Source organism: Ptychodera flava, chromosome 7 (assembly GCF_041260155.1).
Source record: "Ptychodera flava strain L36383 chromosome 7, AS_Pfla_20210202, whole genome shotgun sequence".
NCBI lineage: Eukaryota > Metazoa > Hemichordata > Enteropneusta > Ptychoderidae > Ptychodera > Ptychodera flava.
In genome coordinates, this window is record NC_091934.1 from 27,830,135 (window position 1) to 27,854,098 (window position 23,964).

The 23,964-nt window shown below is 37.5% G+C and overlaps 1 protein-coding gene across 1 annotated transcript; it reads left to right on the forward strand.

The window, feature by feature from the left end:
* The first annotated feature begins 793 nt into the window (after positions 1–793).
* Positions 794–23,470, forward strand: LOC139137159 (uncharacterized). The gene is made up of 13 exons (XM_070705135.1): positions 794–932; positions 1,171–1,412; positions 6,869–7,030; positions 7,592–7,764; positions 8,195–8,300; positions 8,418–8,518; positions 9,322–9,483; positions 16,144–16,237; positions 16,648–17,027; positions 18,009–18,066; positions 18,563–18,780; positions 19,682–19,890; positions 20,653–23,470. The coding sequence occupies exons 3-13, from the start codon at positions 6,877–6,879 to the stop codon at positions 20,843–20,845; spliced, it is 1,848 nt and encodes a 615-aa protein (XP_070561236.1). The 5' UTR covers positions 794–932; positions 1,171–1,412; positions 6,869–6,876; the 3' UTR covers positions 20,846–23,470.
* The last annotated feature ends 494 nt before the right edge of the window (positions 23,471–23,964 follow it).

Genomic DNA, 23,964 nt, shown 5'->3' on the forward strand with positions numbered 1-23,964 from the left:
ATATATATATATATATATATATATATATATATAGGCCTATAATATATATATATATATATATATATATATATATATAGAGAGAGAGAGAGAGAGAGAGAGAGAGAGAGAGAGAGAGAGAGGGGAGAGAGAGAGAGAGAGAGATTGCAATTTAAGGATGCTGTGTCACCGAAGTCTAGCTCACAGGCAATGAAAAGTTACAATGTCAACAAACAGTCCAAACTCGGGGACACAAATTATCGGATGAGAGACACGTTCCCTGCCAATCTTATTAAAATCCGATGATAAGATTGATCGGTCTTTTACCACAGGCGCTCCTTAGCTGGGTCGTCTGCTAAGTAGATCGTTTTTCGGATCGATCTATTGATCCTGTAGTCGATATGCCCGCCACTGCAACCTAAATACTAGGTTGCAGTGGCGGCATATCGACTACGGGATCAATAGATCGATCCGAAAATCAATATACTTAGCAGACTACCCAGCTAAGGAGCGCCTGTGTCTTTTACGCTGTCGTTTGTCTTTATTTTCTGCGGTCTTCCCCACTCTACCGTAATACAATAGCGTAAAAGACCGACCCATCTGTACATCGGATTTTACAAACTCTGATTGGTTAAAAAGGTCGCTAAATTTTATAGTCGCTTAAGGAGGTTTGAGGAAGGCAATTTGCTGGTTCCTAGGGACACTATTGTGCAATTACTGTATGCTAATAATAGTGGAAAGGTCGTCGAACCGTGCTGAACTCTCGTATTTGGATACCGGTCAATGACGTAATTAGGCCGGACGAATCGGACGAGCGCGAGGGCCTGCGCCTGCACTGTGTTCATGACATATCAAGACATCTGGTAGTTACGGAAGCATGTCTCCCATCGTGGCCTACTCAGCAAAATAAGCCACCTATTTCCGTGGGTTGGAACATTCGGCAAAGTGCTGTAAGGGTAAGTTCAATCGGTAGATCAATATCATCTTGTGCTCAAGTGGATGTGCTGTGTTTCCTGTTCTTGATCATCATCGATGTGTTTGAGCGAGTATGTCAATGTGTAACTTAGATCACCTGATCTTTCGTTAGGTCACACAACTCATTAACGACGACTTTCCCACCATCTACCGCCCGGCCTGTATTGCACAACCTCAATGCAAACCCGATCTGAATTTTATAATCGTGTTTTGTTACAGAAAACCCGGCAGATAGCTGTCGACGACGGGACCTGAACCGTTTGGTGCTTTCTGTCTGTTGCTGTGAACGCCGTCTACCACTCGACTCACTGTCGATCGCGATCGGCGCCACTTCTCTTCGCGTAATTGACTAATTCATACCTTCCACTCAGCCTCTGTCCCATCAAACCCTGAAACGTGTGAGTGAGCTTCAGATCTGTGTATCTACATTGAAGACGCCGGACGTTAATCATCCTGTTTTGGTGAGTTCGAAACACATGTCCATCTAAGAACGGCAAATTTTTGGGTTTGTCAGCAGAACGACTCAACGATATCTGTTGACCCAACAGTCCCTCTACCACAACAGGACTATGCCAGATCATCAGCAGATCTCCCGGTCACAGGTGTTATGTCCGGCATTGCATAATTCCCTGGCATTATTTTTTAGCTCTACATTGTCAAGTGTACCGCACACTAAATGTGGCCTGAAATGTGGTTAGCAACTGTTCGCACAAGGATGATAATGTGGTCGTAAAAGCACACCATGCAGAGAGAGAGAGAGAGAGAGAGAGAGAGAGAGAGAGAGGGAGAGAGAGAGAGTGCACGAACCGTGAAATGCCATATGACTGTGTTCATATGCAAAAGGTAAAGTATAGGACGAAAAACACCTGGGTATGTCAGGCTTCGCGCCTTTCGTCATTTGTAATCAAACGAGATGCATTTGCTATGGACTCCATTCTAGGTCAACACGACCCGCGCTCAACGCACCAGCCGTACTCCTTGAATGCAATATATCATCCTAAAATGGCCGTCTTGCACTGTTTCATTACTCAGTACTTTAGTCGTTTGTAATGACGTGAAACATAACTGTATTATACAGTGTATAACACGATTGTGCTCAGCGTCACATGTTTATGTATGTTCAACACTTTGAAGGCTATCTTTTGGTAATTCCCTTTGTCATTAATAGAACAGAGAACTCAGACAATCCTGTCCATCATGTGTTCTGTTCAACCATGGATGTATATCCACATCCATGGTTCAAGTACCAACTAGTTCACTCTCTGTACTTGGTGTACCTTTTCACAAGTTATTAACATTTGTCAGAAGTCACCCCACTCTATCCCCACTGGGGTTCATGCACCCACAATAATCACGTTAACTTAGAGCATTGATCCTAAGGACTCTGATGTGATCTATTGTTAGGTCGAAAGGAAATTTAGGTCATAACCATTTTATATACATTACCATTTGTGCCAATGTGAAATATAATTACAGTGAAGTGTGGCCACTTAACGAGACAATAAATGTAACTGTTGATGATATTGCTATATATCATTTTTGTTCTGGAAAACAAATATATCTTTTCCTAACACCTTCTCTCCAAAGTATATGTATGTTGAAATATAAGGTAGAAGTATGCTAAAATATATGGTAGAAGTACGTTGAAATATAAGGTAGAAGTATGTTGAAATATACGGTAGAAGTATGTTGAAATATATGGTAGAAGTATGTTGAAATATATGGTAGAAGTATGTTGAAATATATGGTAGAAATATGTTGAAATATAAGGTAGTATGTTGAAATATATGGTAGAGGTATGTTGAAATATATGGTAGAAGTACTTAGGTTGAAATAATGTTCGGTCAAGTATGTTGAAATATAAGAAATACTTTAATTTTCACAACAAAATAATGTGCAAATTTGCAAACTTTAGTAGCTGTTAATGGTTCTTTTTGTGAAAGTATGCACAAACATGCAGCAACGAAAAATGGCTGAAACTGTCAACAGTCTAGAAGAGTTGCTTTGCATTGCAAAATTGTTGTCCTCTGAATTATTATTTTTGGGTTTTTGTAATGTTCTATACTTCTGTCGTTAGATGCAGAGTCTCACAGCAGCAGAATAGTTATTTGCACGTTTAAAAACTGCAACAGTTTCAAACTAAAGTTGGTCATTTATTCTAACTTTACACGCAGGGATTGTTTACATTTATGTCATAGCTGTACGATGTCCCAGCTATCTTTTTGGTGCATAGAATTTTATGTTGAGAATGAATAGGTTAAAGCTGTGGAAAGGGTCACAATTTTCACTCCAATTCCCTGTTAACAGGTCCACAATCACCATTGACAACAGTGAGTTTGGGACAAACTATGAAAGGGTTAAAGATGAAAATTAACCAGAATTACCTTTGATGCTAGCATTTTCCGCTGTAGCTGTTGTGAACTTTGAAAACTTATTGATTCAGATACATTGGTATTGAATTTTATATTGAAATTATTGTCATGTATTTGTGATAGTTTTTTTGTAAATTAATCTATGTACTGTGTTCCCTTCAGATGACAAGATGTGATTGTTCTTGTTGGTAACTCACCAGAATTACTCCTGTATATAGGGGTTTAAACCTGAGAAGTTGACCTCTAGCTGTGGCAATTGTGCAGAGGTTGTCTTGATTAGTGTTCATAGGGTCAACATTGTGCTTGTACACCTTTCAATGTCATTTATTTTTAGAGTGTAGGTCACAGACGTAGACGCGATGAATTGTGCCCGAGCCATGCATAATTTCACCTATTGGCTGTTCCCCTATTGAAAGAAAAGTCATTGTCTGTTCTATGAAAAGTGGTGGCTGTTTTCCTTTGGTGAGAAATGAGCTGATTTTGCTTTACTGAGTTTACATGAACCCATTTCCTGCCAGGCCTATCACTTCCACACTTGTCAAGTCAGTAAAAAGCATTATTATACACCTGTGCCTGAAACCTCAAGTTTCATTATACTGTAAGTTTCGGTATCAGAGGACCTTGAGTCCAATGACTTTGATGCAGAGTACAATAACTATGGGTCTTATTGGATACTATCTGACCTTTGACCCTATAATACCTTTACGTCAATACAAAGAAAAACAAGAGAAGATTTATACTTTTTACATATATGCATTTAAACATTTAAGTACGTAGCATAGCGAATAATGGTCAGTCCAAAATCTATGAATTCAAGTGAACTGCACTTTCTACAACGTGCACTGCACTGCACGGGTTTAAGTTTCATTCTGTGTACTTAGCAGACTCAATCGCTATACGCATTCCCAGTCTGCTCTAATTTGGACTTTTTGTGGTAAAATTGGACGAAAATTTTACGGTTATTCTCAAAATACTAGAATTTTATGAGTAACCTTATATCATAATACATCTACCATTGAGAACAACAGAATTATGCATGAGCTGAATAAGCCATACGAAACTGCCCGTTCAGTAACATTTGCTGTTTCTAGGTGCCCTCACCCCATGTGTTGATATGCAATTTGCATTCTGTAGCTGCATCTGCTTGCTCACTGTTGAACAGTTTCGAGAGACCCAGTGGACGGTTGCAAGAATGTCTCACTTTCTGTATTTGTAGTGCACAGGCTATCCAGAAGTGCGTCCAAGTTAGTGTTCGGCACTTGCCATAAATTGGAAGAAAAATTGTTGATAAAGCACAAAAATGGTCAAAACTCAGCCAAATTGTTGCCGCTAATATAAGGTGTTTTGAAAACAAAAGTAATAACAAAAATACCGCAAAGGATGCACTCGGTCAGTTAAAAAAATTTTTCATAGCACAAATGAAACAGAGTACCGTACAGTGTGTATATGGCAGATGACAACATGATCACTGTCAAATTCACATTACATAAACGCAGATATAAAAACTGAGTTGGGCAGCCATCGATTATCTGTCTTGTTCAAACCTCTTCATCCACTGCCAGTCCTTGGTTAAAAATACTTGTATACACATCCCTCAGTATGTATATTAACATAAACTAATTTTAGTTTGACAGTTAAATTCATGAAAATAACTCCAAGGCAGCCCTCAACACATACTTGATGGTATATATTTATGCACCTTTGTATTTGGGTAATGACACAGCTGTTCAGCTCTCATTTGCCATACAATGTATACATATACCCATTAGAAGTAATTCAGGTGAATCATGTTTGTCCATTTTAGACTCTTGAAATTCAAGTGTCTGTGGTTGATCTAATGGCTCACCGCTTGTCCAATACCAATTTGTTATGTGCCAAAACCACTTTGAAAATTTTATAGTGGCACTTTTTGATATTTTTGGATGATTTTGATGTTTTGGATGGATAACTGTATAACCCAGAGTCAACAGATGCAAGTCTCGTAACCATGGTGAATAAAAAGTGACCTTTGAGAACGAACAGAGTGAGCATGTATCTTAAGTGTCGCCGGATGCAGATTGTAGATACACTTGTCAGTGTATTGACACAGTAAGTAACAGGCCTGTATTATCCAAGTCTGTGAAACAGTTTATTCGACAGATCTACAATGGTATCAACAGCCACCATGGTTTTGAAGTTCAGCAGTTGGTCCTTGTCTTGTGGAAACATCCACTTTTGCCAATAGAACATAATCATCCATATGTAAATCTGGTTTCTCTAGAACCCAATCATGCCCTACAGAAATCTGGTTTCCCATATAAGACAGATGCCCCATATATCAATCTGGTTTCCCATAGAACACAATTGCACCATACATTAATATGGTTTCCTATAGGATACAATTGCATTTTGAGAAAAAAAGTACCATGAAAGGCTATAATGTGTTAAATTTGCTTGAGTCTTCAGAACCCATACCTGTCCACAGAAAATAGTAATGAGATACCACTGTTGTGCCTTCATGACTCAACGATGCTGCAAAGCTACAAACTATAACCAAGGGGGGGGTCCCTGACAACTCACAGCATACTGAAGGAACAAAAGTTTCTAGAAGGTTGCACTGGCCATGTGATGTCTTCAGATTGATTTATTGTAATCTACTGGGATCGGTGATTTGGTTATCTAGGGCATCAAATTTTGTTATTGCTTGCTGTAGTCATCCCATGACATAATTCTTAATCTATCGATATTGTCTCCACCCAGATGTTTTATTTTAAGCTCACATAGCATAAAGTTATGATTTGAGCACTGCACAGTGACAAGTAGACTACCTAGAAAAAAATTACAATGAAAAATAAAGGTCAGAAAACAAACAAATGCACAAACAAAGCTAGAATATTACTTAAACAGATTATCGTCAAGTAAAATAGATTATTGCCTATATTACAGCTTTGAGTGAATTCTTTGATGTCATCTCACCAGATTATCACTGATAATGCATCTGATTATCCAGTATTTGCCGAAGATGTTTTCTACATCTACAAAGTCCCTGGCATTGCCCAAACTATAAAATAATAGCAATAATGTACCCCTCCCAGCCTCTAATGGTCCCAAGCAACCTTGTACTCCATAATATACTTGGCTTCACCTTATACATTATGTTGTGCAAAGTTTTCTTTTCATCCATTATGGGTTAGGAGGGGGTACATTACTGCGTAAGTAAACAGATTATCGCTTAGTAAGGTAGATTATTGCCCAGTGAACAGAATACTGCCTATCAAAATAGTTTGATACATATTATGCATATGTCAGTATAACACTGCATGCTACTATACAGTCGTGATCAGAACAGTAAAATCATATACAGTACTCCAGAATACAAAGTCAAGGTCAAGTTTGATGGATTAAATTCTTATGACTTAGTTGCCTGTCTAAACCATACATGAAAGTAACCTGCATTTTCAATTTCTCCAAAGAGAGATTGTCTCTCTGGTTTCTGTCGTACTTCCAGCAACAATTTAGACAAGTGATATGGTTTAAAGTCTTTTGACCTTTCACCTCTGTTGTAGATGCCACCATGGTTCTGTTGGAAGCAGACGAACTCCTGCCTTTCTCCGGCATTGAACTTGTCTTCAAAAACATCTCACTGAAGATAGACGGGAAACAAATCCTGAAAACTGTGAGCGGCATTGCCAAACCGGGACAAATTCTAGCATTGATAGGACCTTCAGGTAAGTGTGATGAACTTTTTAATGGTCAAGTTTGATGTGCATGACTTAGCATTTCTGGCCGAAACATGTCTCCATGACAACAGAGAAGTTGACCTTGCATTTGATATAACAGTGTTGTAATATTGAGTAAGATCTGATGGATTAATGGTACCAGCAGTAATGCTATCATGGATTAAAAATGTTTACTGACAGGGCTTACGCAATGAACATCCCACCACCACGTCCAACCAACCCTTCTTATTCTTTATCTTCAGCCTTTCGGAGTTTAGGTGCTTTTGTAGAAATTATATATCACTTGTATGGAAGAAGAAGACCATTGTTATGCTGCATATCAAAGAAAAAGAAATTTTTACTGTAAATATTTCAAGGCATTATCATGACCATTATTTGTTTCAGATTCTTATTCAGTTCGGGTGTCTCTGGTTTCCAAATTTTCTCTTCCTTTATCTTATATGACATTCCCTCTTTCTGTTTTTCCAAGAATTTTAATCTGCATGTCTCAGTGTCTGCATTTTGAGTTAAATCTTGCATATTTGAAATGTACATTATTAAACATTTCAGGTTCTGGTAAGACTACATTACTCAACATTCTAGCCGGCAGAAATACGGACATAGAATCTGGGTCAGTGACGTTGAATGGTCAGCCACTGAGCAAGAGACTTCGACGCAGTATCAGTTATGTACTTCAAGACGACATATTCTTCGACAATCTTTCATTATTTGACACTTTGAAGGTTGGTAATATTCACTTTCTTGTACTAGGGGGTGTGTTGTTCCAACCACATCATGAGATTAAAAATGTGATAGCAATGTTCCAGGAGAGACAGTTTGCCTTCTTGTAAATGTTAGGCCGCCCTCAGTGTTGACATTTCATTCCAATGGTTAATATTTTTGCCATGAACTTCCCCTTGTACCAGTGGTGTCCCTGTAGGCTCATGTATGATCACAGTAAATGAACTTTATCATTTATCATTGTTTAGGAGCCTTACTTTTTATTTGGCAGAAAACTGACTGATGGTTGTTGTCAAATTTCAAGAAACATCAATTTGAAGTATTTTGTACAAGAAAGCAATTGTCATACACAAACTCTATGAGTGTTTTCAACCAAACATAAAGAGGTTAAGTTGATTGTATATATGCATGTATTGTTTGTTCCTTATTTAGTTTGCTGCCATGTTGTGTTTGCCTGGATCAATCTCAAAGGAAGAAAAGCTCAGAAAACTTGATAATGTGGTGGATGCCTTAGACCTGAGAAAATGTCTCGACACCTGTAAGTTTTTTCCAAACTTCAATTTTTTCTTCCTTTGAATATTTTCGCGTTTTGTGATGAGTGTGATGGTGAAATACATCAGTAAAGACTTAAATTGATGTCGAATTCGCATTGCAGTGATTGGCAGTACAGCTAATAAAGGCCTATCAGGAGGAGAGAAGAAACGAGCAAACATTGGTTGTGAGCTGCTTACAGACCCTGGTTTGCTGCTATTGGATGTAAGTCATATGGGATGTTCCATTTATGAGAGGGGAGGGAAAAAATGACAAATTTGATTCACAACCATTAGCCACTGGACTAGATTAGAAATATCAAAAATTTCCTTTTTCAACTACGCAATCATTTGATATTTGAAAATCCCATCATTTAGCAACAAATTGATATCCAGGTTGAAGGTATCATCTGAATATTTGGAAAATGCAACCAGTTGAATAAAACCGTCTTCATGTGCCTATTATCCGTCTTTGTACATATAACAAATTTGCACATTGTGCCTGTATTCACATTTTATGACAAAATAACAGAGTTTAGAAATATTTTTCAAATTGCAGGTTTATCGTACATCATCATGGTGACAATGTTACACCAATATTTAAACTCTCTTTTGTGTATTGATTTGTTTCATCCCTTGAAATTAATTACCATTGCACCAAGAAAGACTAAACACCTGACAATTTGATAACTGTATAATTAATTTGACCACCCTATTCTTTTTAAAAATAACTTTCGTTTTCCTTCTTGAAATCTGACCATAGGCTGAAATGGAGACTTTAACTTGACTGGTTTGATGAGCCATCAAAAATCCTCTTTTGTAAATGGATTAATATTTAAAAGCACAAACATTTTTGTTCTCAGAACAAAGGACATAGACTGACAGAAAGTGAAATAGCAAATGGTCGTAAACAGTTTCCATTTTGGTCACATGAGCATTTTCAGCAAACCGAAACTCTTTTTATTCTTTCCCATTGCTTTCGGATGTCCTTTGTTTACAAGATAACATGATTTCTTCCTCTTTGTTTAGGAACCAACAACCGGCCTTGATTCAAGTATCGCATTCACTCTGGTTTCATCACTGAAGCAGTACGCCGTCAAATCAAACAAGACAGTCATTGCGTCCATTCATCAACCATCCAGCCAACTGTTCCACCTGTTTGATAAAGTGTTGCTACTACAAGAGGGACAGGTGAGATTTTGTGAGGGTGACACAAGAACTAGGGGGGGATTAGGTAGTTAACCCTTTGAACCCGGCTCGGACATAAATGTCCGATGACGTCATAGAGTACCAGGGGGTCAGGGTGCAAAGGGTTAAACCTTTATGCCACCAAACTTTGGTACACCCTGCTGTAATCAATAGGATGGATAGACCTACACACATGGATGTGGGGTTCAAAGGGTTAAATTGATTTGAAAGTAAACAGTTTTGTGTTCATATAGATTTTCAAATTATTAGTTAACCAATAATCATTGACAATCTGGAAAAGCTCAAATTGTGTATTCAGCATATATTTAGAGATGGCATATTAAATTGCAAATCTTAAAATCAGTATACTGATGCCCTTTCATACATTTAGCTGGCATCATAATCGGAAAGAGCTCTGGTAAGCTTCTACAGCTGTGCAGGTGAAATTTGAAATATTGGCTGAGGTGTTTTGATGCTTTTCTTAGGTGGTGAGTGTGTGTTGTAATTTTGAGCTCATATTTGGTATGTATATAAATACCATAAGAGCTTATATAGTGAGTCAGTGGCGTCTGTATGTTTAGAAATGTAGGCCCATCATTTTATGTATTTTAATTGTTTTTGTAACATTATCAGACTTCTTGTTGAAATAGAGTAACATCTGCATTTTCTGAAGTAGGCTTTGGATGGTTCTTGGTGAAGAGGGCGCTCTTCTGTATGCAGTCGCCGGACACATGTTCACTTGACGCATTGAAATGTGTTCTGTTGTGGAGAACATCTGAATCATTATCAATTTGCAGAAATTTCTCAGTATCCAGCCTTGCAACACATGAAACTGACATAAAAAAATTTATGAACAAATTTTTACTGTTGTTTTGTGAGACAACAACTGTCTCTTCAATGATAGAATCTACAAACCTATGAGAGCAATTGTCACTGATATACAATGTATGCACTTTACAAACTGTAATGTTTATTTGTTATGTAGGTCATTTCCCCCACACTCATCATGACCTGAGTTCAATTAGTCTAGAACATTCTCAAGGTCACTGCCCTTGATGACCTCACAACCTTGAATTCAATTAGTCATGTTTGGAATGTTCTGGAAAGTTGATTAGTTGTGTAAGGGAGATAATTTTAGAACAGTAATTAGCATGTCAATAAAAGTTCTAGATTGTTCTTACATGCCTTTATAAAAGGGACGTGCACAGCTTCCAGTCAGACTTTTGGGATCGTGTCTCTTGTGTGTTACTAAACTCCAGCAGTAGTCATTCTCAAGACTTTTCAAGACCTTCACTGCCAACGCTGGATTTATACTGTGGACTTTGTGCAACTACAAGCCTGCAAGCCGAAGGACTGTTCATTCATCCGACTGACTGTTACAACTCTGAGACTGGAGCTTTGCCGTCCCAGCTGAGATAAGTAGTCTGTACACTTTTAAAGCTTGTACTCTATCCCTGACTTAGCAATTAGTTTTATTTTTGTAATAAATTTTGTTTAAACGTTAACTGCTGAGTTCACCCTTTGTTCGTTTTCTCTGCACGTAACAAAATTGGGGGCTTGTCCGGGATACGAATATTTTGAGCCGTTTGACAACATTTTGCCTACCTTTTCAAAACTACTTTACACTGTGAACTCAGCGAAATTTAATCATGGCGGAATTCAAGCCAGACGAATTTATGGATGACCTTGATCAGGACACATTTATTCCCTCAGAAAAGACAACCTCATAGCACTGGCAAATTCCTTAAAGTAGATGTCAAAAGATCTATGCGCAAGCGGGAAATACAGTTCAAGATTGCAAACATTTAGTTAATTCTGGCCATTTTGAGGAGTCTGCCTTAAAAGATTATGAGCCTGAGTCTTCCTTCGAACTCAAAAAATTAGAATTAGAAATACAGGCAGATTTGGAGCTTAAGAAATTGGAATTAGAAAAGGAAATGAAAGAAAAAGAATTGCAAATGGAAGAAAGACAGAAAGAAAAAGAAAGGCAGGAAAGATTAGAAATGGAAGAAAGACAGAGAGAAAAAGAATTGCGATTAGAAGAACAGCGATTACAGGTAGAAATAAAACGTTTAGAGCTTGGACAGTCAGGAAAATTCTTCCCTTCAGACAAGTTTGACATCACTAAGCATTTCAGGTTAGTTCCCCCTTTCCAAGAAAAGGATGTTGATAAATATTTCTCCATTTTGAGAAAATTGCTCAGAGTCTGAATTGGCCTAAGGAGTCCTGGTCTATGCTTTTGCAGAGTGCTTTGGTGGGTAAAGCCAGAGAAATTTACATTCAGTTGTCAGTAGAGCAGGCTTCAGATTATGATTCTGTGAAGGAATTAATTCTCAAGGGTTATGAGTTGGTGCCTGAAGCTTACCGTCAGAAATTTAGGGATTGTGAGAAGGTGAAAGATCAAACTTACGTTGAATTTGCTCGAACAAAAGAACAACTGTTTGATCGTTGGTGTTCTTCTGAAAAGGTCAGTCAGAATTATGACAAATTACGACAGCTTGTTTTGATTGAGGAATTTAAAAGGTGCATCCGGAGTGACATCAAGACGTTTATCAATGAACAAAAGGCAGATACATTGGAGGTTGCTGCACGTTTGGCCGATGATTATTCATTGACCCACAAATCTTCATTCTCAGCAAACCATCCCAGTCCTTTTCATACAGAAACAATGCAGGTAAATTTAACTCGTCCTTTCATCCAAGAATTTTTCAAAGGACAGTAGGAAATCAAATGACAACAGTCACAGAGTTCAAGTAACACTCCCACATCATCAGATCCCAAGTCTCAATCTCCTTCTGACAAACAGTTTGGTACACTTTCTTGTAATTATTGTAAGAAAGACGGCCATTTAATGTCAGAGTGTTTCAAATTGAAAAGAAACGTGAAGGTCAAAGTGGTCAAAGTGGATCTAAGCCCACCGGCTTTATTTCTTCATCAACTCAATTAGAGTCTAATAATGTGTGCAACACATTTTCTGAGGTTAAACCCCTCTTATCCCCAATTATGAGGTCAAGGTCAATTCTTCTCAAGATAGCATTATGGGTATTTTCGAGCCATTTATTCATAATGGTTTTATATCACTTTCTAGTGATTTTTCTTCCGCTACCCCTGTCAAAATTTTAAGAGATACCGGGGCTTCCCAGTCTCTTTTGTTGGCAGATACCCTGCCGTTTTCTGAAAAGTCATTTTCAGGTTCTAAAGTTCTTATTAAGGGGTAGATTGTAATGACTACATTCCTGTTCCTCTCCATAATGTCTATTTGTCTTCGGACTTTGTTTCTGGACCTGTGGCTTTAGGTATTAGGCCTTTTTTGCCTTTTGAAGGGATTCACCTTCTTCTTGGAAACGACCTTGCTGGGGACAAGGTCATTACTAATCCACTTGTGACTGATAATCCTAGTTTAGATCAGGATCCAGAGCCAATTGAACAAGAGATACCCGATTTATTTCCTTCATGTGCCATTACTCGAGCCATGTCAAAGAAAACTTCCGAGAATCAAAATACTCTCAAAATAATGTCACAGATGTTGACTTAAATGACACCTTTCTCAGTCAGGTGTTTGACACGGATCATTCCGTTATCCCTCGTGGATTTGAAACTTCCAGTAAAACTTCTGCTGACCAAAGTCAGACATTTTCTAGATCAAATCTCATTGCAGAACAACACAAAGACCCAGATATTTTGTCTTTGTTTGACAGGTAGATGATGAAGGTAAAACTTCAGATAGCTCTGTTTCCTATTATACAAAATCTGGTATTCTCATGCGTAAATGGAGACCTCCAGATGTCTTGGTTGATGATGATTGGGCTATAAAACATCAAATTGTGGTTCCAAAGCCCTACCGTGCTGAAATATTGCGCCTGGCCCATGAAACGCCCTGGGCTGGTCACTTAGGAGTCAGGAAAACTTATCATAAAATTCTCAGTCACTTTTATTGGCCTAATCTCAGGCAGGATGTAGCACATTTCTGTAAAACTTGTCACACATGTCAAATGGTAGGAAAGCCAAATCAGACCATTCCAAAGGCCCCTTTACAGCCAATTCCTGCATTTCAAGAACCATTTAGTAGGATACTAATAGACTGTGTTGGGCCCTACCAAAAACAAGATCAGGAAATGAGTACATGTTGACAATTATGTGTACATCAACTCGGTTCCCAGAAGCCATACCACTGAGAAATATAAAGACAAAGACTATAGTGAGAGCTTTAGTCAAATTTTTCACTTTATTTGGCCTCCCTAAATGTGTCCAGTCCGATCAAGGCTCCAACTTTATGTCTGGAATTTTTCAACAAGTAATGGATCAGCTAGGCATTAAACAGTATAGGTCATCCGCCTATCATCCAGAAAGTCAGGGTGCTCTTGAGCGATTTCATCAAACTTTGAAAAACATGATTAGGACCTACTGTTTTGACCAGAGAAACAGTGGGATGAAGGAATTCATTTTTTGCTCTTTGCTGTTAGAGAGTCAATTCAGGAGTCTCTTGGTTTTAGCCCATTTGAGCTTGTATTTGGACATACAGTCCGTGGCCCACTTAAGCTCGTTAAAGAGAAATTCCTATCAGACGATGATGATTGTCTGAATATTTTGCAATATGTGTCAGATTTTCGTACAAAACTCTCTAAAGCATGTGAATTAGCCAGAGAAAATCTTGAGTCATCTCAGCAGTCAATGAAAACCAAATATGATAAAAACACCTCAAAACGGAAGTTTGAACCAGGTCAAAAAGTTCTTGTTCTACTTCCGGTTCCTGGCAAACCACTCAATGCTCGTTACTTTGGGCCATACCTAATTGATAAGAAATTGAGTGATTTAAATTACATCATAATAACACCTGACAGGCGAAAACAAAAACAGCTATGTCACATAAATATGCTTAAGCCATATTTGGATAGGGATAATCCTACTATAACTCAGCCTGTCAGTGCAGTCAGTTCAAACCATTATGAAGATAGTGATACTGAAACTGACTTGAGTGAAAATACTCTAAACTCAAAGCTGGGCTCGGTCAAGCTTCAGAACTCAGAAATCCTGGAGAAGCTGGAGTCTACAAAGTTGGCACACCTCCAGCCAGAACAACACAACAGGTGAAAGACTGCTCCACGAATATAAAAACCTGTTTCAAGATGTTCCAACGAGGACAAACGTCCTCTATCACGACGTGATGTTGCGACAGTAATCCAGTGGAACAACATCCAGACGGACTGAATCCTGCGAAAGCGGAATATCTCCAGGAGGAAGCCAAGTATTTGCCGAACAATGACTTTATCGAACTCAGTAAAATAACCGGACTTTGCCGTGCATACTTTATGCCAAATTCAGTGCCATTTCAAGTTTTCCAACAACAAATTGCAAGAAGATAGTCATGGGACATCCTGTTTGCTACTTTTCACACAAATTTAACAAATCTCAGAGAACTACTCTACAATTGAAAAAGAGTGTTTATCTTTGATATTAGCTTTACAGCATTTTGAAGTTTATGTTACTTCTTCAAATCAGCCAATAGTGGTTTATATTGATCACAACCCTCTTGTTTTTCTGCAGAAATTTAAAGGCAAAAATCAGAGATTGCTAAGATGGAGTTTAATGTTACAGGAGTTTAATCTTGACATTAGACATATCAAAGGCAGAGACAATTTAATTGCAGACTGTCTCTCTCGTATTTAGAGTTTATTGTTGTTCACTTTCAAGAAATTTACTTTAGAGTAAAACAATTTTGAGTACTTAAATCCTTTTCAAGATTACATTTGCAAAAGAAAGATTTTTCTTTGAAAAATTTTCTTTTTTTGAAGAGGGGGTGTGTTATGTAGGTCATTTCCCCCACACTCATCATGACCTGAGTTCAATTAGTCTAGAACATTCTCAAGGTCACTGCCCTTGATGACCTCACAACCTTGAATTCAATTAGTCATGTTTGGAATGTTCTGGAAAGTTGATTAGTTGTGTAAGGGAGATAATTTTAGAACAGTAATTAGCATGTCAATAAAAGTTCTAGATTGTTCTTACATGCCTTTATAAAAGGGACGTGCACAGCTTCCAGTCAGACTTTTGGGATCGTGTCTCTTGTGTGTTACTAAACTCCAGCAGTAGTCATTCTCAAGACTTTTCAAGACCTTCACTGCCAACGCTGGATTTATACTGTGGACTTTGTGCAACTACAAGCCTGCAAGCCGAAGGACTGTTCATTCATCCGACTGACTGTTACAACTCTGAGACTGGAGCTTTGCCGTCCCAGCTGAGATAAGTAGTCTGTACACTTTTAAAGCTTGTACTCTATCCCTGACTTAGCAATTAGTTTTATTTTTGTAATAAATTTTGTTTAAACGTTAACTGCTGAGTTCACCCTTTTGTTCGTTTTCTCTGCACGTAACAATTTCATCATTAAAACTGTGCCATTTACATACAGTATTTGAAGCAATTACTTGGATAAATCGTGAAAAACAGCATAAAGCCGAAGTTCGTGATTGATAACGTGGACTTACAGGAAGTAATGGATCTCGTCATCGAGTTTGTGCTGAATTTTATGTAATGTCAAATTGTCCATCTCTTCCAAAATAGTTGAGTCTTTAAGTTTTAGAAGATCATGTAGAATGGCTTACCATAAACATACTTGATCCTGTACCTATTTCATTACACATTTCTCAATGTTTTTTTTCTTTCCAGACTGCATATTTTGGAAAAGTAGAAAACATGGTGGGATATTTTGATAGTATTGGTTTACCGTGCACACCACATTACAACCCTGCAGATTTTGTCAGTAAGTTTACTCATTTAGAATTCAATGATCCCAAAACATAGGTAATTTTGATGTCATCATTGTCGTTCTAAACACAACAAAACAAAAATAACCTCGGTGGCAACAAGAAAGCCATTTGTGAAAGCTCAGATAAAAAAAGACGGCGACTCGGTTTTGATTTTGAAATGTGGAAGCAATGTATGTTATTACGGATGTTATCATTGCTGTTATTACCTGTGCCACTACTTTTGCTCTTAAAATTTCACATTTGGCAGTTTCAGTAACTTTGAAGTGTGTTTATATATTGTATGAGCATGAGAGAGAGAGAGAGAGAGAGAGAGAGAGAGAGAGAGAGAGACTCATCAAAGTTCAGCAAAATGTTGCAGCGTAAATTGTGACTGATCATTGTAACATGGTTTTTTTTTGTCTAGTGGAAAAAATGAAAGGTACTGAGCAAGAAAGACAACGCATCTTAGAAAACGCCACCAAAGCATCCTGGGAACCTTTGGAAGGAACTCAAAACACAAACGGGCCAGTTCCCAAGGCGACAGTTGAAGAATTTGATGACATCGACTCTGTGAAAGTCAAAATCCCGGATAACGGGGAAACGGCAGAGAAACGGAAAAAGAAGTGGCCCACTGGGTTCTGGGACCAGTACTCCATGCTGACTGTGCGGAGTTTCAAGCAAGCTAGGGGGACCCTTCTGGGCAAAATCCGATACATTGAGTGTGCAATGACGTCGATTGTGATCTCCCTTATATGGTGGCAATTAGATTACTCAGAAGAAGCCATTTATTCTAGATTAGGTTTGGTAAGGACATGTTTTCCTGGAATACACACAAATATAGACAAGCGATTGAATTATGCACATGTGTTTAAACATGACTTTTAGTCCAAAAAAATAAACAGTGCTGTTCCGATAACAGGGTTTTCAAAAATAGGGTAGGGAGGTAGGCAGGGATTTTTTTCCAAAATATTTTTATTTTTTATACCCGTTTTTCAGCAGTTTAGGGTGATCAAACACTGGCCACAACATTTCCAGAAAAACCTATCATAGCATATAAAGGAATAAAAACATAAAAAACATCCTCGTTTCAGCAAAAATCCAATGCGAGGTAACGAACCATGATTTTGCGGGGTTTCTCTCTCTTTCTGTTTTACTTCCACGATCACGTAGCTCTAAAAGGCTAGGGTGAACAGGTAAAAAATAGGGTAGGTAGGGTTTTCGGAACAGCACAATTTTTTGGGCCATATAGACTTCTCAATATTTACAGTAGACAATTACTCAATTACTTTCATTTCACTCAGAGCGAAAGCAATATCTCTAGTATTACAACAGAAATGCTAGCTGTTTGTGTATGTTGGCTATATCTCGCAAACATCACGTGACAGTGTCCTAGGTGTTTGAAATTTAAGAGATGAAGACTTTGCAAACATTTTCTACAAGGTATCGTCATTATGTCGTAATTTCTGTCTGGAAATTATGTACTCGTAATAGTCAACAGTTACAATTTTATATCACATTGCAGCTTTGACAGGCAGTTTAGAAGAGTCTTTCTCTGTCAAGAAAGTATACAAAACATTTTGATAAAAATCCAACAGTGGTACAACATTCATTGCATTGAAACGTAATCCGCCATTACATCCCCTCCCCATTTCCAAGTTGAGAAGACCGACTTTGTCATAGAAAACAGCAGGATTTCACCACAACTTTGTGTTAAAAGTGGTAAAAATCGTTGCTTCTGCAGAATAGATTCCTGATTCATCTTAATGATACCATTCTTCATTACAGATCGTCTTCTTCATGCCATACTGGGCCTTCATGATAACTTTGGTGGCTTTGCTAGTGTGTGAGTACAAATTTTTATTTTGTCATTGATTGTGTAAAATTCTTTCACAAGAATGTCATGCTAGTGTGTACTTTTAATGAATCGAGAAATCCCATCGTATAATGATGACGCTTCATGATCTTGATGTATTATGTTTGTTGGTTTGCTATTTCCTCACCCTTTAGCTTGAACCTCGTAAGTACTTGCTAAGAACTTTTTTGAATCAGTCAAAAGATGAGCACAGCATGCATATAATATCCAGTTTTTGAAACCATATGAGCAAACTTATGAGTGGAAAGTAAATGTTTTGCCCTGATACCACATAAGTGTATGCATGAGTAGGACACCTGAATGAATACAGATTATTTGCATGAACAAAGGGATGATTCTATTGATTATGGATTAAAAAGAAAGTCAAGGGTAAACCGCAGCAGATGTCCAGGGTCAATGACTTTTTATCTTAGTCAACTTTGACCTTGTCAATGTAAGGTTACAACATGTGTTCATTTCACTTCAGTTCCATCAGAAAAGACTGTCATTAACAAAGAAAGATCTGCGGGAATGTATAGACTGTCAGCCTATTATTTTGCAAAAATCACCAGTGAGCTGCCGCTAGTGATATTTCTGCCTACGGTTTCTACAATAACCGTGTACTGGGCAACAGGTCTGAATCCATCGGCGTCTTCATTCTTTACATTCTGGGCACTTATTATAATGAATGTCGTCGCTTCCCAGGTAAGTCTCTATCAGTGTACTCTTGAAATTTTTCCGTAATCTAGTTGTATTGTGTGTGTGTGATCTATTGTATGCATGTCTGTCTGTGACAAACTGAGATGTACAGTGTTCATATGATTATTGATATGCATTGTCGGGAGAGTTTAATCTTGAACTCAACAGTGTATGGAGAGGTCACAGTCACAAAAATTAAAACAATTTAGCTCGGTTGTTGAACCACTCTTTTTTCAGGGTGGGGATTTAGTCGAGTGGTTTTGATTGTGACTTGGTGCTGTATGATGTGAGTGTGAATCTGATTGAGATATTACTAAACCATCTAAAGAATGTCAATACCTGGTGGTTTGAAATGCAGACCTTACAGGGACTACCTTAACATAAAAACAGCATTACACAAAACACCAAATTGAAATGTCACACAAATAAAACACTGCACAATGTAATGGAAGCAAGATTCAAATGGCACAAAAATAGTAATTGAATGGCGTGAAAATCACATCACATGAAATAAAACAAAAAATTTGATATTACGTTCGCTTGGATGCAATGTATGTTAAAACAAAATTTGCTTTGAAAGTACTCCATAGTGCTTATATATATATATATATATATATATATATATATATATATATATATATGTATATATATATATATATATATATATATATAAAAGTATATATATATATATATATATATATATATATATATACATCTGTGTGCATATATATATATATATATATATATATATATATATATATATATATATATATATATATATAATATATATATATATATATTCATTATAATGGTAAATGATGTAGAACAGAGAGAGAGAAAGAGAGATACAATATATCATTCATTTGTTACCATTGCTTATCCACATATCTTTATATGCATTTTCCAGTCAATAGGTCAGACTATTGGAATAGTATGGATGGATTTTGAAAAGTCACTGACAATGACTGGAGTGTACATCCTTGCATGTTTGATGTTAGCCGGTTTCTATGTGGATACGTTTCCATGGTGGCTGGAGTGGTCCCAGTATCTGTCTTATCTGTACTTTGCCTATAACGGTCTTCTCTTGATAGAGTTCACAGACAATGGACCTTTCCTGTGAGTATTCAGTGTTTTTATCCACCAGGGGGGTCTCTTACAATATGGCTGCCACCGGACTTTTCCGGAATAAGCAACCCCAAAACTAGCACATATGTGAAAATCAGCCTTGGTGAAATTCCCCTTTAGCTTTTGACATGAGGACAAAGGGGTGACCTCCATATTTGACCTGTTGACCCCAATTTCTTGTAAAGAAGTCTATACCCACCATTTATAACAATGGGTTTGGGCCTAACCATGGTGGTGAAAGGGTTGATCTTGTAAATTCAAAGTGGGTCACTATTGCCATGACAAAGGAAGACCCGATATATACATGTCAAACATGTATCAAATGACCATTAATTGTTTCAAAAATGACATCAAATTTTACGGTCATGCTGTCATGGAAACCTAAAGGGTCCACACACTCCTTGAAAGGTCCTTGAAGATGAAATTGAGTCCTGCAAAGTCCTGCAAAATTGATAGACCAATGTCAATTTTCAAAAGTGATGAGATAAATGATACATAGAAAAGTCATATAAAGATTATATATTATAAAATGATATCTGGAAAATGGCATTTTGGCCCTGAAAAGTCCTTAAAATCTGATGAAAAAATCATTGAAAGTCCCTGAATTTGAAGTGGATGTGAGTGTATGGACCCTGAACCCATCTTCTAGATGTATATATTGTGTAAAGTAAGCTTTAAAAACTGAAAAAGATTTTGCTCGCAGTGAACATAAATATTGTTTTTACACCATAATTTTTTGTATTTGCATTTTAGGTGTACGATGGAATATTCTGTATACAGCGAATGTCAAAACAACGGAACATATATTTCTTCTGAAGCCATCCTGGCTGAACAAAACGTCCACTTGCCTCTTTGGGTTGACTTTGTCGTACTCTTGGGTTACATCGTTGTTGCTAGGGTTGTTGGTTACCTTGTGCTAAGGTACTGGAGGAAGCCAACATTCTAAAGAAAAAAAGGGACAATTTAGTGACAGCTGTCCTGATTGGTTGATTTGACTCTTATTGCGGCTTGTACAGTTTGTCTGCCAATAAACATATCTGATGCTCAGGTGCAGTATGTTTTCAGAGGTTAGCAAATCTTGGTGGTCACTCAACATAGTCATGATCCTTCAGTGAAGATGACTTGTCCTTCATACATTATTTATTGACCTGTTTGACCTCTGACCCCTGTGACCTATAAAAATCATGGTGAACTGTAATTCCCAGACAGGGTAAGAAGAATGAACGTGTGCATTAATATTCACTGGTAGCTGGTTGAACGGCAGATTCAGTATGGGGAATCTTTATTTTCTGGAGCTCTACCCTCTGGACTTGCTCTCCTTGAGAAGAACGAAAAAAAACTACTAGATGGATGCCATGTATCAACAACCTCTTGAAGAAGGATCACACTATCTGTTGTATCCATGACAACAGTGTTTGGTTGTGACATATCAGGCATATGTCAGCTCATCTGCTTGTTGCAAAAAAATATTTTACAAAAACGCAAACTTTTCGATGTACGTCAGTATTTTGAAGGCCCATTGTTAATTATGGATTTTGCTTCACATACAACGATGCTGTCAGTAGCCCTATATTTTGTATAATCATGAAACTATACAGTCATTGTCTCCTTAAAGAGTTTAGGATGGGAGAGGGACCGAGGGAACTGATATCTGATGCTGACAGCGTCTTGCTGATATGTGTATGCCTTTTCACGTAAGAAAATTGCAGCATATATATATATGTGAAATTGCAGTATATATATATAAAATTGCAGTATATATATGTATACAACATAAATGACACTCATACATGCATATTCTATCTTATGTCCCACCGCCAGTTTACATTACTTCCTGAAACAATATTTTGCAAGGCTATCAAAGTCATTGTCAGTGATGAATGTCTTTGAAAATATGACAGTATTATTCAAATATTTGTCCATTAATCTTCATGCAGTTTTCTTTCTTTCTACAAAGTCTACTTACCGAGATAACTTATTCATTTATCTAGAATTCTATGTTTTAATGTTTATTCTACTGAGTTTTTTCCCGAAAGGACTTTTAAGTAAATGTAACGGTCACATTTTGTTTTTGTTTATGCTTTCAGTAGTGTGTAGTAACATTTGCTATTAGTCTCCAATGATGACTCACAAAGATCCGCTGAAAATCACCAGAGAGGGCGCCCTTTGTAAAGATTGTCTCAGAAAATGAGGACATTTTTTGGTGTTGTGAAAAAAACCTAGGTCAGTGGGTGCAATAATGACTTCACATTACGCCATTTCATTACAGACAGGAATTTGTTATTGGCGTATAGCGAAAGTTCTGTGATATTAAAAGTTTCCGTAGAAAAGTCAGATCAAGAATGGATTTATATTAGTGTGTATATTTCCATGATTCTGATGTGAACAGTTGTTTTTTTCCTTTGAAGTTTTTTCAGGACTACTGATTCCTGAGAATAAAAAAAAGGTTGTCCCGGATCTGGGTATAAAACTTTGGAGACAAAAACAAGTTATTCAGGGAGTTGCCATTTTGCCTTAAGTAATAGATTAAAAAATGTGTTTTCTTTGCCATAAAGTAGCATAGAAAGGCAAAATTTTATTTTCAGTCACTGTCCAGATTCAGTAGCCAAAATAATCTCTGTGATCAGAAAGATAAGGTCACTTACATAATCATTGTTTCAACCACAGTTACTTATGTTTCAGCTTGTTTTCAGTTTAGAAACTTGAAAAAGTGTGTTTGGATTGACTTTGAATCGGGGGCGGGGGGAGGGGGTAACTTGTGTGTGTCTTTGTAGTTCACAGTGTTGGGGCAAGTTTACTCTGTCGACAGGTTTTTGTATTTGCTATTTTGACAAAGAGTACACAAATACATTTACAAAACATGAAAACCAAGACCATTCATTGAGCACATTGGACTGTGTATCCACCAGTGTTGAGGGGGGGAGGGTACATGAGTGTGGAAGGGGAGGGCAGCTTGGCCATTACGGCCTGCATTGTTTCTCTATGACCACTTTGACCACCTTCCCATCATCAACATATTCCTGAATGGCTTGTTCCAATGAGAATTTGACGCACATCCGTAAAAAAACTTATGTTCAATCACTTCTTCAATGGACAATACTTACCTCAAAAGGACACACCCTTACCTGTAGGCTGTGTTGGAATTTTCATCTCGTTTACCGATATTTCATCCACATTCACAATACTGAATGCAGTACTAACTTATTTTTTTTCTTGCAAAGTCACTGTAAAATGTACTAGTTTGGAGAATGAAAATTTCTGAGAAAATCAAAAAGAAAGTTATCTAGATCTATGGTCATTGTTTATTCCCAAGAAGTTTAAGCTGATACAAAGATGTCTTGATCAGGGTTCAAATATCTCGTATATGTTCATTTTTGTTGACAACATCTTGTTTTGATATTTGTGACCTCACTTTTTTCTTTGTTTGTCACAATTATCATGAATATTGGGAAAATTTTTACAGTTATTGTTAAAAGTTTCAAAAAAATAACGAAATAAGAAAGAGCAGTTTATCAATTTATTTTCCTCAATAAATGTGCAATGAAGTATGTAGACTGAAAGATTCTGTCGCGTGTGGGTGCTCTGGCGCACTGCAACCTACGACCCTTTACAACTGGTAAAGGGTCGTAGGTCGCAGTGCGCCGGAGCGCCCGCACGTGACAGAATCTTAACCCTTTCACCACCATGGTTTGTCCCAAATCCATGGTTTTCTATGGTAAAGTTGGACCTGTACACAGGGAACTGGGGGTGAAAGCTTTAAGTCTATGAAGTATGTTGATGACAGTTCCATTGTTTAAGCAACAGTGTAGATTTGGTACAAGTCTGTGATAAAAAACTAATTCAATGAATGCAATGCATCCGAGCAATTGCGACTGATTTTCCAACTGCGATATAGTATAGTTATCTGCCGATTGTGTTCACTCCGTGCATATGCAAATGCACTTCACAGAGTGTTCAACTCATACGAGTGCAGTTGCCACACTCTACGCATGTACTAGTCAGTGAAGATGGATTGTATCACGGTTGTCTCAGTCAAAGTGCTTCGTACAAAAAAGTACCATTAAT